Source organism: Nannobrachium achirus, assembly GCF_963921795.1.
Source record: "Nannobrachium achirus genome assembly, chromosome: 12".
Classification (NCBI taxonomy): domain Eukaryota; kingdom Metazoa; phylum Chordata; class Actinopteri; order Myctophiformes; family Myctophidae; genus Nannobrachium; species Nannobrachium achirus.
In genome coordinates, this window is record NC_137832.1 from 60,206,655 (window position 1) to 60,226,387 (window position 19,733).

General features: G+C 44.5%; 1 protein-coding gene across 1 annotated transcript in view; it reads right to left on the reverse strand.

The window, feature by feature from the left end:
- ttc28 (tetratricopeptide repeat domain 28) overlaps positions 1-19,733 on the reverse strand; it is a gene marked incomplete at its 5' end in the record, with an annotated part of 518,726 nt that overhangs the window by 218,469 nt on the left and 280,524 nt on the right. Inside the window, one exon of the mRNA XM_080739232.1 lies at positions 7,395-7,542. Coding sequence (XP_080595358.1) covers positions 7,395-7,542 — 148 coding nt within the window. The remainder of the gene's footprint in view (positions 1-7,394; positions 7,543-19,733) is intronic.

Sequence of the window (19,733 nt, forward strand, 5' to 3'; positions counted from 1 at the left end):
CATCACATCTCTACTGCGCTCCTCGGGGCAGAGCAGAGCAGCGGATGCGTTTTCTTTTTATTTAACGGTGTTATCGGTTTGCAAGTAAAGTAACACCGGTAACACAGAGTACCGTTGCAACCCTGGAACGCAGTATGTGGGATGGCCCGCCAGGCTACAGAACAACAGCGCTGCTCGCTCATCCCCAACGGTCTCACAAGAACATTATTTGAAACCAAGCCATAGTTAGTTATTGCGGTATAAAAGCACCACGAGATCTTCGCCGGTGCTGCTCAGCTGCGAGGCAGTGTGTGTGAAAATTAAATTAGTGGGCGATGATGTAATCCCCCGCCAAACCCAGGGAGGACTGTGTTACTCAGCCGATAAGCGAGGCTGGCATGAGCCTCGCAGCCAATACAATATGAGAGCTAAGCAAGCTCTACCCTTCCTTCGCTTATCAGGAGGGGCTCGGGATGCGTAACACTGATTATCTCCCCTGTTTTGCTGGCGTAGCATTGATTATCGTCCCCCTTGTGCCAGGAGACCCTCTGAGAGGATCATTGCACTTAATCCCTTTAGAACGGGGTACGCATTATGGTGTATCATTATTTTATGCTTTAACTATTGAAAAATAGCAGATATACAAGCTCACAGCGCGGCACCGAGTGCCGCGCTGCGAGCTTGTAGATCTGCTATTTTTGAAAGATTTTGAGAATTTGAATGTTGACCCGATTCTATAAGTGTCTTTTGAATCCTTCTAAGGTTTTTTGAAAAAACCTATGTTTCTATGTCAGCGATCTGGCCAGCCATCGTCAAAGAAAAGGTCCTTTTCACTTAACTGGAGCTCAGTTGGTCTGTTCTTGAGAGACTACTATGTCAGTGGTTCTCAAACCTTTCCATGTGAAGGACCCCCAAACTGATATTTATTTGGCCACGGACCCCCCCCCCCATCTCAAAATATCTAGTTCCAGGGACCACCCAGAAGCAAAATTTGAGTTACAAACGTTTGCTTTAAAAATACATATAGGCTATTCATTCAAGGATTTGCACACTATTTTCACGACTTTTTTTCAAAAATAGCAGATCTACAAGCTCGCAGCGCGGCACTCGCGCTGTGAGCTTGTATATCTGCTATTTTTCACTAGTTAAAGCATTCAATAATTCCAGGCCTTCTTGGGTTAATCCCTCCGACCTAACTACCGTACTCCCCCTCAGAACACCTTGGACCGGATCCTCTGCTGACTGCCTGGCACAGTGGGAATCGTGGCCAATAATTAGGCTGAGATTAAAATGGTCCGGATGAGAAGGTCCACAATCCTTGCTTCTTCACTCTTTGTTTGCGGCATGGCTCTGTGGGAGGCTAATGCCAGGCAGGCACCACGTGCACACATAAGACATCAAAGGGGGCTTGAGCCCCTGCCTTTTATCCGTCTGTAAGAAGTGCCCTCACCTCCAGACCATGAATACAGTTTTCAGGGCTTTCTACTACTTTTCATTGGTTCAATATTATTTTAACCAACACACAGATGTAAAAGATGTTCAATAGCACATATTTATGAAACAAAAGAGAGGGCCAATCGGGTGGAGTTAGCTGGTTTGGTAGAAAGTGTGGAGTTAGGAGGTTTTGTCCCAAGCACTTTTTACTACTTTACATTGGTTCTATATTATTTTAATCAACACTCAGATGCAATAGCCCTGATTTATGCCAAAAAAAATCTAAAACCTCAAAAATGGAGTTAAGAGGTTGTGGCCAGACAGTGACTGTTGGATAGAATCCTCATAATAAAAATTATGTCCAAAACGTTTACTTTTCAGGATTTCAAATTCAAAAGTAACAGATCTACAAGCTCAAAATGGGTCACTTTCGAGCTTGTGGATCTGCCACTTTTGATAGGGCTTTAATTTAACAAAAAACACAAAAAGTTAAAATATGGAGATTTCTGCCCGACAGCAACGATATGGTCTGTGCACTAAGTGGCTGAACCAAGCCCCCGGAACCCTGGGGGCGCCCTGAAACCAAATGGACATGGTGGCCGTTTTGAGGTACTGCAGTTGGGTCTACTCACATGAACGCGCGTCTAGGCTTCTTTGTATTGACGCGCGTTCATACCGGAAGCGCTCGTTCATGAAGCGCGTCCATGAACACAAACTATGATGCAAAACGCGTCACAGTAGACCCACTACGTCACGGTTTTACTAGCCGGAAGAAGGGGTGAAAACGCCTCATGCGCTGGGTGAGCAACTCAATGCAAGTGGACGGGCGGGGATATCTGGTGTCCTCTCTATTCTTATTATAACTCTATGGGCTGAACCAGCAGGCAAGCAGGCAAGCAAGCAGGCAGGCAGGCAGGCACCCGGCAGGCAGGCAGGCACCCCCCAGCCCCCCCCCCCCCCCCCCCCCCCACAGCGCTTGGTTCTGGGCCCATACTCAAACCCACCTCTTGTTCCTGCTCCAGTGACACGCTCATATTATTCACATGTTGTTCAGATGCTCTCTTCATAATTCTGCCCCTCTTTCTACTATTCTGCAGCAGGGTTGGTTGGTGTGTCTTGCAAAAAAACGTGGGTTTCCAAAAGGAGCGCCGTATTCAATCTAAAGAGCGAATGATCCTCTCTCTGAACAAAAGCCATTTGGAATCACTGATCTCATTGTGCAGTTTGGTAAACGCTGGATTATGGAACAACAAGGCAGCAGCGTTTGTTCAACGTGTGCGGATTGAGCGCCGCTCGGTGCAGGAACCCTCCGCCATGACAAAGGGAGACCGCGGGATGACTCAGTCTTTGTTGGCAGCCATCAGTGCCATCCAGATCTGTGGCACACACAAGCGTAATTTGTATAGGGTTGATGGGTTTAATAAACCCAAGGGCCCCCCTACTGGTGACAGTATTATAAATTCATAGGCTACTATATCGCCATTGTCGGGGTAAAAACCTTGTATGTCCAAAACCGTTCATTTTGCATTTTTCATTAAAAAAAGTATTTAAACTAGTGAAAACAGCCGATCTACAAGCACACAACGCCTCGCACCGCGAGGCGTTGTGTGCTTGTAGATCTGCTGTTTTCACTACTTTTGTGCGACGGCCTTGTCAGATGAAGCAGGGCTTTGCTTTGCTAAAAAGAACGTACACATTTGAAACTTGGAGATACGAGGTTTACACCCGACAACGACGATATGTATTTTGTCATTTCCAATATATTGGGGGTCTCTAATCTCCTAATCTATGGGCCCCCCTCACAGTAGTACAGGGCCCTTTTGATCTGAAAACCCATGCAGAATAAGATCTAATTTCACCCCTGGTGGCACATTATAGCATCTGCAGTGGGCAGCTGGAGGAAAATGGACGCCAGTGTTGATTTCGTCGACTAAAACTATGACGAAAAATGTTTGTCGACTGCGTTTTTTTCACTGACAAAAACTAAATAAAAACTAAACTATGATGACTAAAACCAAGACTAAATATAATGGTCAATTTCGTCAACAAAATAAAAACTAGACTAAAATGTTATAAGGAGGGACTAGTGGAGAAGACAGTCATTTTATGTTTGGTTGCGCTCAGGGCGTTGCGCGCTGAAAATAGCTTGTAGATCGGCTATTTTCAGCACGCAAACCAAGCGTAAAATCAGTCATTACGATGCCATCAAGGCCTGACAAAAATACATCTTATGATATTTAGTCGACTAAAATTAAGACTTAAGGCCCTTTTCCACCGGCAGCGATAACGATGACGATAGCCATAAAATATCACAGCGATAATTATGCCTTCACATTGATGTCCGATAAAGTTATCGGACATCAATGTGAAGAGGTGCCAATTAACAGCCGCTCGCGCAGAGCGCATCTCAAGCTGTTTGTCAGAGACCCAGTTCCATATCACTGTGATCTTAACCACATAGTTGTTGATCCTAACGATGTAGTTGTCGGCTATCGTTGTCTGTATCGGTGTTGAGTGGATGCTGCCGATCCACTTCAATTGAAAACCCACTTTTTTAAATCGTCATCGTTATCGCTGCCAGTGGAAAAGGGCCTTAAAACTGTTCGGGTGACTAAATTATGACTAAAACTAAAAGACATTTTATTCAAAAGACTATGACTAAAACTAAATCAAAATGTGCTGTCAAAAACAACACTGATGGACGACAGCCAGGTTTGTTTGGACGCCCGTGGATTTGATCCACCATAAACGACTTGCGAAAAACACCCACGTCACGGCAGCTGACCAACATTGTACCGCAACGTTGATGACAATGGTCCGTGGGAGCCGAGCCACGCGAGTTTTAGTAAGAATCTTGGCTTGAATAAGCTACTTATAAATCCACTTGGCTTTGGGGAAATAGGTTTTCACAAGGGCGGGCATGGACAATGGCTGCATTGTTGGAAGCTTATTAAGATAAAGGGCTATCTGTAAATGTGATCAACCCCGCTGACAATCAGATGTGCTGAACCTGCAGGCTAGAGCGCCGGACTCGCAGCAGTCGACGGAGCTACTTGACACGTGGACAGACGCACACTGGTAGAAAAGACTGACAGACAGCCAATGTCACCGCACAACACATGTATTGACTGACAGTGGGAATTATCGCAGAGACAGGCTTTAAGACAGTCAGTCAGGAGAGAAAACATAACGTGGCTGTCGGGTGGAAACCTTGTACGCCGGGGAAAAGGAAAAGGGAACCTGTGTTCACATTCATCAGCTTTAATTTGATAGTTTTCCAGTTCCACTTTTGTCTGCTCATTAGCAGTGGTGGACAAAGTACTCACATTCCTTACTCAAGTGAAAGTATCAATACTGCAATGTAGAAATACTCTGTTAGGGTGCCCTCACACCAAAATACCTATGAGAGTGGAATCCGCGTTCCGCCAATGCATTTCAATGAGAGTGAAGCGGTTTCATGCCAGCAGAGGATTTCTGCAAAAAACGCTCCCTTCTCATTGAAATGCATTGGCGGAACACGGATTCCACTCTCATAGGTATTTTGGTGTGAGGGCACCCTTACAAGTAAAAGTCCGGTATTCAAAATGTACTGTAATAGATTTCTAATGAAATGTAATACTTGTTTTATATGTGCAGTAATGTGTCTGTCACTTTACCCCAGTAAGTTAAGAATAGTACTTGGCACAAAAAGACTGACTCAACAAACAGCTGTCTATCGGGACCGTGGCTCCACGCGTGCTCCGACGTCACCAGTCCGTACATGGAAGACTCTTCAGAATTGTATCTTTAGACACGGTTTAGGAGACACCCTTTTACCTATTCTTGTCACACTACTTTGTATAAAGGGGAGACTGTCGAAGGGAAGGGGAGGCAACACTTGGCATGCGTGTTGTCTCAGAGCTCTAGTTTATATTGTTAATAAATATTGTTCTCATTGCACTCCACCCTCTGGAAATTCAACTTATTATATTTAGTATAGTATGTTTAAAGAATTCTATTACAGTACTTGAGTAAAAGTACGAAAGTATTGGCATCAAAATGTAGTGTAGTGCCAAAAGTAAAAGTACAAAATGTTTGAAAATAGCAGATCTACAAGCTCACAATGTGTTGTGTTGTAGATCGGCTATTTTCAAATAGCCTGGGTATAACATAGGGCTAAAGTGGTTAATGTATGTTTTATAATATTATAATTTATATCTGTAAAGTAACTACTAGTAAATAAAGTGTTCTAATAAGTACAATATTTGGATCTGAGATGTAGTGGAGTAGAAGTAAAAATATTTGAAATTGGAAATACTCAAGTTAAAGTACAAATGCCTCCAAATTGTACTCAAGTACAGTACTTAAGTAAATGTACTTTTACACCACTGATCATTATTGCCCTAACAGGGCTTGTGTCGTCGCTTCCAGTTTCATATGTTTATCCTATATATACAGTATATGATAAACTCATAATAGGAAATTGGTACAACTGGTATCCCGGCTTCCGGCCCTCGAATTGAAAACAACCAGAGCAACCAGAGCATGGCTGGAAGCAAGATTGGACTCCATCCAGATAACGATCTCAGATCGACGGACAGCAGCCTAGAAGACTATCGTGGAAGCTAAAAAAAGGACAGACAAGCAGCCAGTGGCAAAACGAAAGTAGACACTCGCTATGACGCCTGACCCTACGGGGATTCCTTCCTGCAGTTTACATCTGATGTACAGGCTTCATTCATGTACTCTGTGTTGGCTTCAGTCATTTGTTTTGCTTTAGCTTAATCTTTATCACTATAGTTCCAGCGCCTATCGTGTTGTTGTCGCTTCCTGACTATGTAATTATGATGAATATCATAGATGTATACCTCAACCAGAAGATTTGCAAGAAACATATAGACTACTTTCATAGCCGACTGTAAACTAAAACGGCAGAAGCACAGGGCAACAAAAGAAAGCAAAGAAAACCAAATGTAAAGGAGGACGCAAAGAACAAAATATAGGAGTACAAAAACAACGCTTCACTTCCCTGGAACAGCATAGCTATTCACGTCTTCACGGAGGCTAGTATTTGTGATTGTGATGTTATTAGTACTATGACATCAGATTGATGAAGTGTTGGGCAGTAATTAGCTACTAGTAATATATTACTGTAATATTATTACTTTACCCAGTAACAAGTAGTGTAAGAGATTACTCTGCCAAAATAGTAATACTAGTAAGACGCGCCAATTCTTGGCCATCTGGCCAGTTATGTATATCGGACCAGTTACCCATATATGGAGACCCCTGGTACCCATCCATGTACTGTATATGGAGATATGCTGTGAGAGCCCAAACATGTTTACTCAGTTATTCATTATGTGAAAGTCCTATGACGTCTATGACATCTGACATCATACCCTTTTATGCCCATACATGGAGATCTCTGTCTGTAGAACCAGCCACACAGATGTGGGCTGTCTTGGCCATCTGTCTTGGCCATATATGGATTCTGTTAGTGTGGTATGTGGCCGATGTGGCCTCCATATATGGGCATTCCCATATGAAGTCCTGTTAGATATGGGCTTAATAACTCTATATATGGGCATAAAAGGTATTCTGTTAGTGTGACATCACAGTGAAGCCAGAGCGTGATGTCAGTGCAGATAGCTTGTAGTAGTCTAGATGTCTCACTAGGACTGAGTAGCTATTGTTTTGGTAAAACCTATCTTGTTATGGTACAGCTCGTCCCAGAGGCCTTGAAGCCACATAGTATAACTTAGCGTCTGACCATTATTCTTGGCAGAACTACTTTACCACTGTCCAGAGTGTTAACTGTACTTCTGTCCATGATAAACTTGACCACCACCACCAGCACCTAATACATTGTCTTGTCTCCTCATTTTCTCATTGATTATTGATTGATCTGAATCACCCAGGGGTCTATTAGAGTAATGTTAACTCCGTAGACACATACAAACAAAACAGTAGTTTGTGAAGCATTGCACTTTTTACAATACCTCGTAATGGGGACTTCATAGCCGCCTCCACCATGCCCACGAGTAGCTGGAGGCTCTTGGGGTCCTGGGCCAGCCCCGAGGCGAAGGCGGCCAGTGCGTCCGCATGGCGGCCGAGGTACTGAAGGGCAACACCCTGTCGGAAATATGCCTGCAAAGGAAGAGAGAGAGAGAGAGAGAGAGAGAGAGAGCGACAGAGAGAGAGAGTCGTCAGTGCCACAGCATGGGGCTTTAATCCAAACACATTACCAAGCACACTCATTTCACATTTGCATTTTTTCCACATGAGCGGTCTGCCGAATGTGGAAGCTCTCTCTCCTTTGTATGCCCGTAATGGAGCGAATCAGCGGTTCGGTTTTGTACTTGTTAATTGGATTATGCGTTTTACATAAATGCACGTGTTAGACACCGACTGCCTTACTCAGGAGCATCAATTTACTTTCTGCTCACTCGTTTAGTTTCTTCCGCGTGCTGTGTACGCTCTCTCTGCTGTGACCGCACCTATGAGGAGCGATGGGATTTCTCTTTTGACTGCGAGTTGGCAGATGGAAAAAGAGGAGAGGGGAGAGAGAGCGGGAAGAAAGAAAGAGAAACTTTCGTCATGTAGCAATCATAAAAGGACAGCACACGCATAAATCGCATAAATACTTCAGACTTTTCACTCTAGGGTCTCGCAGCCGTAAAATAATAACGTTCTCTGCCATATTCGATTTTTCTTCCACATCAAACATGTGTGCATACTTGAGTTGCCGGACATGTGTCTATAGCGATGAAACTTTTTTTCCTAAAAAAACGACGACGATAGAAAAGATTTTTAAAACACCAACAGTGAAAGTTAATTCCCACAGCTTAACAAAGTCACACGCCTGAGAGTATGAGTCAATACTGGGAAAGACATGAACCACATGATGTGACTGCCGACACATCTGATTGTGAGAGTCTCAAATGTTTTGGAACATCCTTGAGAGGATTGGAAAAAACGAAAACAGAACGCTATCGCTTACCAAATCCAAAAAGCCCCCAACAACAACCCCACCCCACAAGAGTGTTCTGTGTCTCTGCGTCTCTCTCTGGGCTGGCGAGGGACAAGAAGAGATGCTTTCTTTTTTAAAGCAGGCGGTGAGTTTGTCTCCCAGGCCTACCGTGTTTGTGTCTCACGGCACTGAGCGGAGACGAATCCCACAGAGGAACTCTAGTCTACCTTGACTCTGCCCTGCTGCTACATCAACAGCTAAATTCTCCTGTCCACTTTCCCAACCACTACCCCCGCCCCCCCCACCCCCCAGCCCCCTTTACAATAGCCAGCCACGGTATAAACAATCTACAGTGAGTACACGCAACACACAACACTACTGTCTCTTAGAAGAGGAGTTGCATCTGAACTCGCTCACATGTCAACACTGCAGAGCTACACAGCCCCAGACTGAGAGATAATTGAAAGGCAAAGGCGTTTTGGGTGGCCAGTAAACAATACAGTCTGAGACTGAAGAATAAATCTCCTCCTCCGTGAGAGTTTCCAAACTCTGTCCTCCTTCAGCGGAGTGTTTGTGTGTGTGTTTTATGTGTATTTTATGTGTGCGTGCGTGCGACCGTGCGTGCGCGCTTGTGTGTGGGTTAGGAGAGCCACTAGACTAGAGTCTAGTCTTTGGTCTGGCCACCACCAACCTCCCACCAGAGAGACAGTTGACTCCTCTAGTAGCTTCCAAAAGAAGTGACACAGGGGCTAATTTGCCATTAGCATCTAAGGGGCCTTTTCATTAGTCTTTTCCCCAGCTTCCCTGTTCACACCACCAGGGAGCAGAGGATTAGGGAAAATGAGACATGACATTGAATTTAAGGGGGGACCAGTAATTAATTTAGCTGACGGTCACCCGTCTCCAGCCCATACACCGTGGTGTTTCTCTCCCCCCTGAAGAAAAACACCACTTCTGCCTGCTGCTGCCGCTTGCATCATAACTCCATCGAAACGGGACGAAGGCGGCGAGATTAGATTCAAAGCATTAACCTTTGTTCTAACACTGTTATTATGGGAGGGGAGCAGGGGGGGCCGGTGGCGGCCCGCTCGATATTAATTGGATCTCGCGGTGGCGAAGTTTGGGCAAGGAGCCTGTGTCAGGGGGAGAGAGAGGAGAGGAGAGGGGAGGCCTGCCTGCAGACGTTCTGCCCCAGGGAACGAGAGACATTTAAAAGCACTTCCCCCTTTGATTAGATTTGCAATATATGACTGCTCTAGCAGAGATTTCTTTCATTCTCGTCGGGAGCGCTGACCGAGAAGGACCGGGGAATTGGGAGTTGGAAGAAGGGGGGGGGGGGGGGAAAGGATGAAGAAAATAGAACCGTTGCTTCAAACAAAAAAAATTGACATCTCCTTTAATCCCCTTACTTTAGCCTATCCTGGCCTACATGTGCGCTATTCAAAAGCCCATGCGCCCTCGGAGAGCGCGTGGAAATACTGCAAACACAAGCACACGTGCATACATGCATAAATCAACGACTGACGGTGAAAAATGACAGAATCGATGCGGCGCACAGCCCTTAACCCTGCAAGGCCCGAATTAATATCTACTGGCCAAAAAAAAATTAAAGAAAATCACATGGCGTTGTAGGAGTCCTAATCACAGGAAAATGTCATTTAAAAAAATGTATCATGTTTTTGTAAGGTTTTATAGCCATGAATCATAAATCATAAATCATGCTCTAATTTGCATTTTGGGGATATTTTTTCACAATATTAACATATGTACGTGTTCTAGACATTCTAATGATTACGAAAAAAAATATTACAGGCATTTTATTTATGTTTTAGTGAGGAATAGCTTCAGTTAAAAAGTGAGATGTTGTTCGTCCAGACGCTGGAATTTCAACTTCTCTGGGAGGTGTGAATGTCAGTCTTTGTGGGGGGTATTTATATGCAAATATCGTGGCCAATGGCATTGTAATACTAAACAATAGGATTTAATGGTGATGTTAATGTGAAAAAAGAACAGGAAAACTAATTATAACATTTTTTTAAAATGATTTAAAAAACGTTGCCAAAAAGCAACGCTGGGCCTTGCAGGGTTAAAGGAGGTTTTTTTTCTGCTATTAATCTCCAGTCGCTGTCCCAAACACTTGAGGGGGCCCACACACACACACCACACACACAGACACAGGCATGTGCGATATAGCATCCGCCTCTCTCTGCATGATCATTAAGCCATGCTTGAGTTAGTGTACCACGTAAAAAAGAAAAAAAAGAGCGGTCGTGATGTTTACATAAGTATCAGCGGAATACTATTCAACAGAGTACCGTTACTGACGCAGATAGATATTAACAGTTCAAGAAGAAATTCCAAGGCCAACGCACTCGCTGTGCTGCAGTGCACTCAGTATGTTTGCATACTTATTAGTGTATGGGGGATAATGCTGTTGAAAAGAGCCAACAAGTTGGCTACAAAACAGGCTGTTGGCAGGATTCAGGAAGCAATCTTTAAGGGAAGAGAGGGTATAGAGAGCAAGCATTTACCACTACAAGACATTTTCCTATTCACACTTAAGAGGATCTTTTCAGAGAAACATAGCAGCATCCACTTAGAGCTGCCGCTCCAGCGATTAGCACAGCCTGTGGCTCTCAGCTAACACAGGAAGCAAGGCAGCAGCGATGGAGACAGACAGACAGAGGAACAGAAGACAGACAGAGACACAGTGTTGATTTCGTCGAAAACGAAAATAAAAACGAAATAAAAACAAAGCTGTGATGACTAAAACTAAGACTAAATATATTGATAATTTCGTCAACAAAATAAAAACTAGACTAAAACATTAGGGAGGGACTAGTGGAGAAGAGAGTCATTTTATGTTTGGTTGCTCTCAGGTGTTGCTGCGACGCGTTGTGAGCTTGTAGATCTGCTATTTTCAGCACGCAACCAAGTGTAAAATCAGTCATTACGATGCCATCAAGGCCTGCCAAAATACATTTTAGTTGACTAAATCGACTGTAGATTTAGTCGACTAAAATTAGACTAAAACTAAAACTTTTCAGGTGACTAAAATTATGACTAAAACTAAATTACATTTTATTCAACAGACTATGACTAAAACTAAATCAAAATTTGCTGTCAAAAACAACACTGACAGAGACACACAGAGAGGGGGAGAGAGAGAGAGAGAGAGAGAGAGAGAGAGAGAGAGAGAGAGAGAGAGAGAGAGAGAAAGAGAGAGAGAGAGAGAGAGAGAGAAAGAGAGAGAGCATCCGAGAGAAAAGACAGGGCTTATACAGAAATAGAAAAAGCAAGCCAAATGCTTAATCTCACTGCCAGAAATCCTACTCCCTGATCAGAATGCACATTACAGAGTGAGCCTGATGTTCTTACAGAAGGCAAACTTCTAGGTGTATACTCTCCTGAAGACCGAGGCATCCGTTAGGCATCTTGTTGTACGACATGACGCGCAGCGACACACAACCGACACTTCTAATCAGGCCTGGAATTCAATCCAGCCTAAATTATTGAGCCCTCCTCCTCCTCCTGCGTCTTTACCGCCGCTATTTAAAGCAACAATGTGCTGATGCCACCGAACAGTGGATCGACTGGGAAGGTTCGTCGTTCTTACCCCGAGGGTAAAATCTGTGCACACACACGTACTGTACACAGCATGCGCGTGTGTGTGTGTGTGTGTGTGAGTTTGTCTAGCTATACTTATGGGGACTAAACGCATGTTCACACAGTCAACTGCAGGGGACCTCTGACAGTGTGGGGACAAAATAGTAGGTCCCCACAATGGTTAGGGTTAGGGTTAGGTTTAGGTTTAGGGTTAAGGTTAGGTTTAGGGATAGAGGTTAGGGTAAAGCCACAGGACTTGCATAAAAATGAATGGAAGTCTGTGTAATGTCCTTACAAGTGTGTGTGTGTGTGTGTGTGTGTGTGTGTGTGTGTGTGTGTGTGTGTGTGTGTGTGTGTGTGTGTGTGTGTGTGTGGTCAGGGTTAGAGGTGAAAGACTCAAAGTGTGCAGTACTCTATGAAAGGCGGAGCGGGGGAAACCGCTGGTATCATTCTAGAACAGATACAAAAACTGACTTCACCATTTGCAATAAACCCATTAAAGTCTATTCACGTCACGAGACTTACACATATCTGGGTCATAAGTTCAATGTGGCAGGAGAGTGGAAAGTTCAGGTGGATGAATTAATGTCTGAGTACTCCAGCAGGCTAGATTTAATCCATACATCACCCCTGCCACTTATCATGAAACTGGAGGCAGTCAGAGTAATCGCATTGGCCAAGGTGCAACATCTTTTCTCCAATGTACATGTTCCACGAAAATCACTATGTGATCTGAATGATAAAACTGTACACTTAGTGAGACAATGGACTGGTCTTAACACACACACAACACGTGACATTATATTTCACAGCAAACGTGAGGGCGGTCTCGGTGTTCCCAATTTTGAATGGTCATATATTGCTACAAGGCTCTCCCATTTGTTAAATATGTTGAACAATGATGACCAGTATGTGAGAGAGCTTGCACGTTCTTCTCTGTTTTTGGACCTAAAACGACGCAAGGTCCCACTGGCATGTGGCTCAGATCCTAACTTCCTAGGCTTCAAGAGGAAGCTCAGTGGAAAGCTGGACAGTCGCTGCCCCGGTTTCGGTGCATGGTCAGATTGGCCAGACTTAAATGATCTGTGTTGCTGGGCGGATGTTACCTTGGAGTGGGTAGGGCCTAACTCTGAGGTGATGGCTGTCTCAGAGGACTTTATATCTGACCCCAGTATCTCTGTCAGAGCCACTATGACTGTGTGTGGAACAGAACACCAACTTCCACTAACTAATGCCAGAGGCCGCCTCCTATGGGCACAACAGCAAAGGCAACGGCAGCATTGGACTGAACTGAGACTGCAGGGCAAGACTGCATGTCTTCCTGCTGCTGACCATTCTGTATCTCACTCAGTGTTCAAAAATGTTGCCATAGACGAATGTATTGTTGTCTTTACTCTGAAAGCGAGGTTGCAGGTTTTACCATCTAAACTTAACCTCTCCATCTGGTTTCCAGGCAATCATGCTCCTTACTGTATACATCATGGTCATGAACAAATAGCTGAAACCATGTCCCACATCTTAAATGGGTGCCATGTATACAGGGGACTCTACATAAGTAGGCATGACAGAAAAGTGGATTTGATATCAAAAGATATCTCATCCATCTTCAGGTCCTCTATTATGCTATATAAGCATTCTACTGTGAAGCCGAGCATGTTTAGCCTTTGTAATGATGATTCTGCGTTCTCTAACATTTCAGCTAACACCCCTGATGTCATTGTTGTTAATGAAACCCATAGGGAGGTGTTTATTCTCGAGGTCGGCTGTACCTTTGACTACAGCTTAGAGGAAGCTTTCTTAACCAAAGTGTTAAAATATCATCAGCTAGAGCAGACCATCGCTCAGCTAGGCTACAGATGTAAACTCTTGGTTTTTATCTTTGGGAGCCTAGGGCATGTGCACAAGCTGGTTGTAAGGGGCCTTCAAATGGCCGCCCTCCCCAAAAGGAGAGCCAAACAATTAGCAAGGTACTGCTCTGTATCAGCTATTATAGGAAGTCGCTCCATTTGGAGGAGGCGTTGTTACCTTTACCCATGAGTGTTGTCTGCTGTGCTTGACATCTATGCCAACAGTATTGTGTGTAACAATGTTCTGCCCTACCTGCACTTTGTAACTGGCAGTTTTCCTTGATTATCTGACTGCACTGATATTGTTTATGTCCTTTGTACGAGGAATTCTTGTACTTCTGCTTATGTGGACATAAATAAACATTTCAAATGTGTGTGTGTGTGTGTGTGTGTGTGAGAGAGAGAGAGAGACTTGGAAAGACATAAGGAGAACGGAGAGGATAAAAGCTTTTCTTGTCTCTTGAATATTTTAATATTTCATGAATGCTTGTTTGAAGTCATTTTAAATATTCATGGCTTTTTTGTGGAGGAAGAGGAACATGATGAAGAGAAAAAAAAGCGCATTCACTGGTGCAGAAGATCCTCCACTGTAGGTGAGAAATGAACTGTATGAACACATGCACGCACGCACGCACGCACGCACACACACGCACACATTCACGCACGCACACACACACACACACACACACACACACACGCACAGTCACAAAGACACACGACCACCTTGCTTTTCCTGTCAGGGGGTAGCATAGAGCAGTGGTTCTCAACCTGTGGGTCGGGGGTCCCCAAATTATTTGGGGGGGTCCCCAGATGATTAACGGTAATGTGAAACATTGTTTTCTCCCTCAAAAGTAGACAAACCAACATAACGTTTAAGTGTATAGAGCCAAGTGACAATTTAAGGATTTGTAATACCTTCAAAAATTACAAATTAAACATTGGCCAAATTGACAAATAGTATAGGCAGACATTGTGAAAATAGCCGATCTAAATGCTCACAACGCCTCTCAGCTATCAGAACCACTGGCATAGACTGTAAAAAAATATGGACGGTGGAAAGCCACTGGTTTCTATGCTGCGCAAATGACGCTTTTTTGGCCGTTGTATGGGTGCCGCCATCATTGTAGAAATCAACGTTCATTGGTAGAAATGATACCATCTCAAATGCTATTGGCTGTCAATGGTCACGTGCAACCGCAGGGATACATGGGACATTGTCTTGAGCTTGCCGAAAATAAAGCACACAAAGAAGAATCATCACAAGCCTATGATCACAAGCCCCTCCTACAGCATACCCTGCTATAACATAAAAAAAAACATAAATTGGACCATATTTATCACAAAACGCATATCACGGTGATTGAAACGAGGCTTTAAACTAGCGACAGGAACCATAAAGTATTCATGACAATGTTTATTAAGGTAAGAAAATCAAATGTAAAAGTTCGGGGGAATAGAATGGAATCCTATGGAGAACATGTTGCTTCTGGTGCCAGAACAGCGCATCTAGCGGCCAATCATAGGAACTTTCAGTTCTGTGTTTGATATGAAAATGTCATATCACGATTATTGTGACAAAACAAAGACAATTAAGAAACATTAACGTGAAAACTAAACGTTTCCAATTTGTACTATTAAAATAAAGTTAAAGTCGAAATGAAAGTTAAAGACATGGTTGGGTGGTCGAGCTGATGTTACCTTTCTCCTGCTAGAGTTCAGTGGTGAAATGGCTGAGGGTATGACGTAGTGATTGTGTCTGTTTTGTCCAATAATTGGTACATAAAATGGGAATCTGATGGTAAAATCTGATGCTCTAGGACAGTGTTTCTCCACCACTGTGCCTGGGGACCTTTGGTGTGCCCCTGAGAAGGGTCAAGTGTGCCCCTTGAAACTGCTCGAAAGCCAGTATTGTATTTATCAATTTAAAATGATTTAAACTACTGAAAACAGCCGATCTACAAGCACACAACGCCTCGCGGTGCGAGGCGTTGTGTGCTTGTAGATCGGCTGTTTTCACTACTGTTGTGCGACAGCCTTGTATGATGAAGCAGGGCTTTACTTTGCGAAGAAACGTACAAATTTGAAACTTGGAGATACGAGGTTTCTTCCCGACAGTGGCGATATTTACACCCCCCGTATTATGTTGGTGTGCCCATGGATTCTTGGGACATGAAAAGTGTGCCCATGCAGGAAAAAAGGTTGAGAAACACTGCTCTAGGACGGTGCACGGGTCGGGTGCTGTCGACAAACAGCACGTCAGAAGCCGATGTCTTCAAGGCGCCTCCTCCTCCTCCGCGCTAAACGGTCTAATAGAGACGCCTGATTTCTCATGTTCAGAACATGTGTCCCTCAGCCTCTGTTTACGCAGAGCCGGTTATTTTTTGTGCCATGGTTGGGTTCACTGTCAAAGCCAATTAAGGCGGCACAAATGAAGATGGAGGATGCGGGGCCTCGGGCCAGGAGAGCAGAGCACCAGGGCCAAGTTAGCCTATCCTCTCTCCTCCATTCTAGGGCTAACTCCATTAGGGAACACATATGGCATGGGGTGCCTCATTCAATTGGCAAGTTGTAAAGAATTACAATCGAGGGTTTAAAAATAAGTGAGATTTACGTAGATTTGCTCTCTCTCTCTCTCTCTCACTGGTGAAATGAAATTACGGTAATTGTGGTTATTCGATTATTTAAATGAACCACTTAAACCCCAGTGTCCGTATTGTGGCTGAGGGGAAAGCTGCTTTCGCTGAAAATGGCAGAGCGACAAGCTCACGACGCGTTGCGTCACAACCGCGCCGTGAGCTTGTCTATCGGCTATTTTCAGCGAAAGCTTTCCTCCCACAATAACAGAAAACGGTAAAGAGTGCCCCGAGGGACTCCATTCGACCATATGGGGTTTAAGTGGTTAAAAGCAAGATCATAAACGACAGATGCTGTTCTCTCTAGTGTCTGGAAAAAGGCATATTTCAATGAGGGCTATTTTCAGAATAGGATAGATATGTTAGACCACCCACCCAACCTACCGACTACTACGCAGTGAGAGGTGAGTATAGCTCTTCTCTCTCGGCCCGCCCGGTGTTCAGCTCCCTCTTTTAGGATGGCCATCTGGCCATGATTGATTAAAGCTCCTTTAAGTAATTAATGCCTGCTTTAATTGAGAGTCAACCCCCGTGGCTGTGGGGGTTCAGGTGTAATGCTGCTCAGGCAGAGTGCTGGAGCCAAGGATCTGTTTGAGAAGAGGAGGGTGCATGGAAATCTGTTTAGCACCCTGACCCCCCCTCTCTCTCTCTCTCTCTCTCTCTCTCACATCTCTGGGTTCCTCCAGATGCTAATAAGAATGCGACGAGTCTGCAGTTGTGCCGTGACTCCAGCCTGTGGCTATAAATCATACAGAGGTGCCACGTGACAACGTGGTTTTTCCTTACATTAGAATTGGAAGAAGTGCTGAATGGGGTGTGTGTGTGCCGGTAGTGCATCAACCACATAATCGCAATGTCCGGCTGGAGATCTGCTGTGTGTGTGTTGCATGTCCTTTGCCCCTTTTGTCTATTCCAGGGGTCTTCAACTGGGGGTCCGGGACCCCTAGGGGGTCCTCAGAGTTACTATAGGGGGTCCTCCAAATCTTTGTGTGATAGAAACTTTTTTTCTCGTTTTTTTAATATTAACCACTTGAACCCCAACGTCCATATTCTGAGAACTTTCGCCTAAAATAGCCGATCTACAAGCTCACAACGCCTCGCAGAAGAGGTTTGGTGTAGAGGCCTAGGGGAAAAAAGATCACACTAAGTAGTAGTAAAGTAGAGTGAAAGGTCAAATGTATTAAGCGACGGTTCAAGTGGTTAAATATCACACAAATTGACATGAATCCAAAATACACATGATGATTGTGCTGTCAAACGATGAAACTATATGGAATCTTACAAACAGGTTGTGGGGGTCCCTGCTTCATCTCTCTCTCAGCTAAGGGGTCCTTGGCCAGAAAACATTGAAGACCCCTGGTCTATTCAGTCTCCCGTCTCTACTCTCCTATATCAGAATAAAGCAGTATCTGCCCAGAAATAGATTAAACGATGCTTAAGTGATGTCACTGTTCTGAGTAATGTCACCATTATCTGTCTTGTCTACGAGCTTTCGTTGATGTTATTTTCCGTCCCCGTTATGAACATCATGTGTTTGGTGTTAGATGACGTGTGCAGATAGCAGAGGGACAATGCCGGTCGCCTCTGCCAAGCGTTGCGTCGTCGTGACAGCGGTGTTGTCTCTGCAGGAACCCGCTGTCTCGCCGGCGCATTGTGCTGTCTCATCTGCTCGGTGATAAATGAGCGATATCACTTTTTCCCTTCTGTTTCACTCTGGCTGTCACAATGGATGCGCCGCTTGCGCGCACGGTGTGACACTTCCCCGATCACAAGTCTTGACCTTCTCTATTTAAGCCATTCAGAACGGGTATACACATTATTGTGTATCATTATTTAATGCTTTAACTATTGAAAAATAGCAGATATACAAGCTCACAGCGCGGCACCGAGTGCCGCGCTGCGAGCTTGTAGATCTGCTATTTTTGAAAAATCGTGAAAATTTGAATTTTGACCCGATTCCATGAGTGTCTTTTGAATCCTTCTAAGATTTTTTGAAAAACCTGTGTTTTATATGTCAGCAATCTGGCTAGCCATCGTCAAAGAAAAGGTCCTTTTCACTTAACTGGAGCTCAGTTAGTCTGTTCTTGAGAGACTACTATGTCAGTGGTTCTCAAACCTTTTCATGTGAAGGACCCCCAAAATGATATGTATTTGTCCACGGACCCCCGTCTCAAAATATCTAGTTCCAGGGACCACCCAGAAGCAAAATTTGAGTTACAAACGTCCGCTTTGAAAATACATATATCCAAAGATTCGCACACATTTTCACGACTTTTTCAAAAATAGCAGATCTATACAAGCTCGCAGCGCGGCACTCGGTGCCGCGCTGTGAGCTTGTGTATCTGCTATTTTTCACTGGTTAAAGCATTCGATAATTCTAGGCCCTAAATGGGTTAAAGAGCTCTTTGTCTTTTGGGTAATTGTTTTTAGAAGGTACCTTACACCCGCCCCCCTAGCACTGATAAATGTGAGGCACAGTGAATACAGAGTGCTGGCTGGCTGGCTGGTGGGGGAATTGATTCCCACATACCTGACAATGACCTTTTCCAATCCCAAGTCCTGCACGGTCGGGCTGCCAGTTTGATGCGAGCCCCCCGAAATCGATGGCTCACTGACTATACTACGACGTCGCCCCTCGCTGACGGCTCCGGCTGGCAAGTCAACTACAGCCTCTTTATTTTGTTCACATGGCGGGGATCTTAACTCCGTTCACTCAGACGGCTTTCTGAATAATGAAACATTTACCCTTCCATAGCCGGCCCGGCCCCCGCAAAAAGAATGATCAGTTTAATTTGCTCTCTCATCAATGCCATCTAGTCTAATGGGCTAATTAAGGGCCTTGGATGGAACGGTATTCACAGGAGAATGTCACCCCGGCCACCCCAACCTCCCTCCTTCCTTCCTCGGCTTGACGATCAACGGATCATAAATATTTTACTGCGTCTACCTACACGCAGATTGCAGGTTCTGTTTAACTTGCATAACTGCTTAACATGCAGCGCTGGTTGTAGCTCGCGTTGCTAAGTCAGAGGAATAATGAAATCACCGCGGCGGTCATGAACCCTGTGTTGCTCAACAGGCCCTGTACGTACCCCACCCCTCCTCCCACCCCCACCCAACAGGCCCCATACGTACCCCACCCCTCCTCCCACCCCCACACAAGTTGCCGCATAGAGAAAGAAAAGGAGTACAAAGGCGGGGCATTATTAATTAATTAGTTGAACAGATACACTCCCACAGTGGTGCAAGGAAAAAATGGCCACTCTCTCTTTTTGTCTGAAA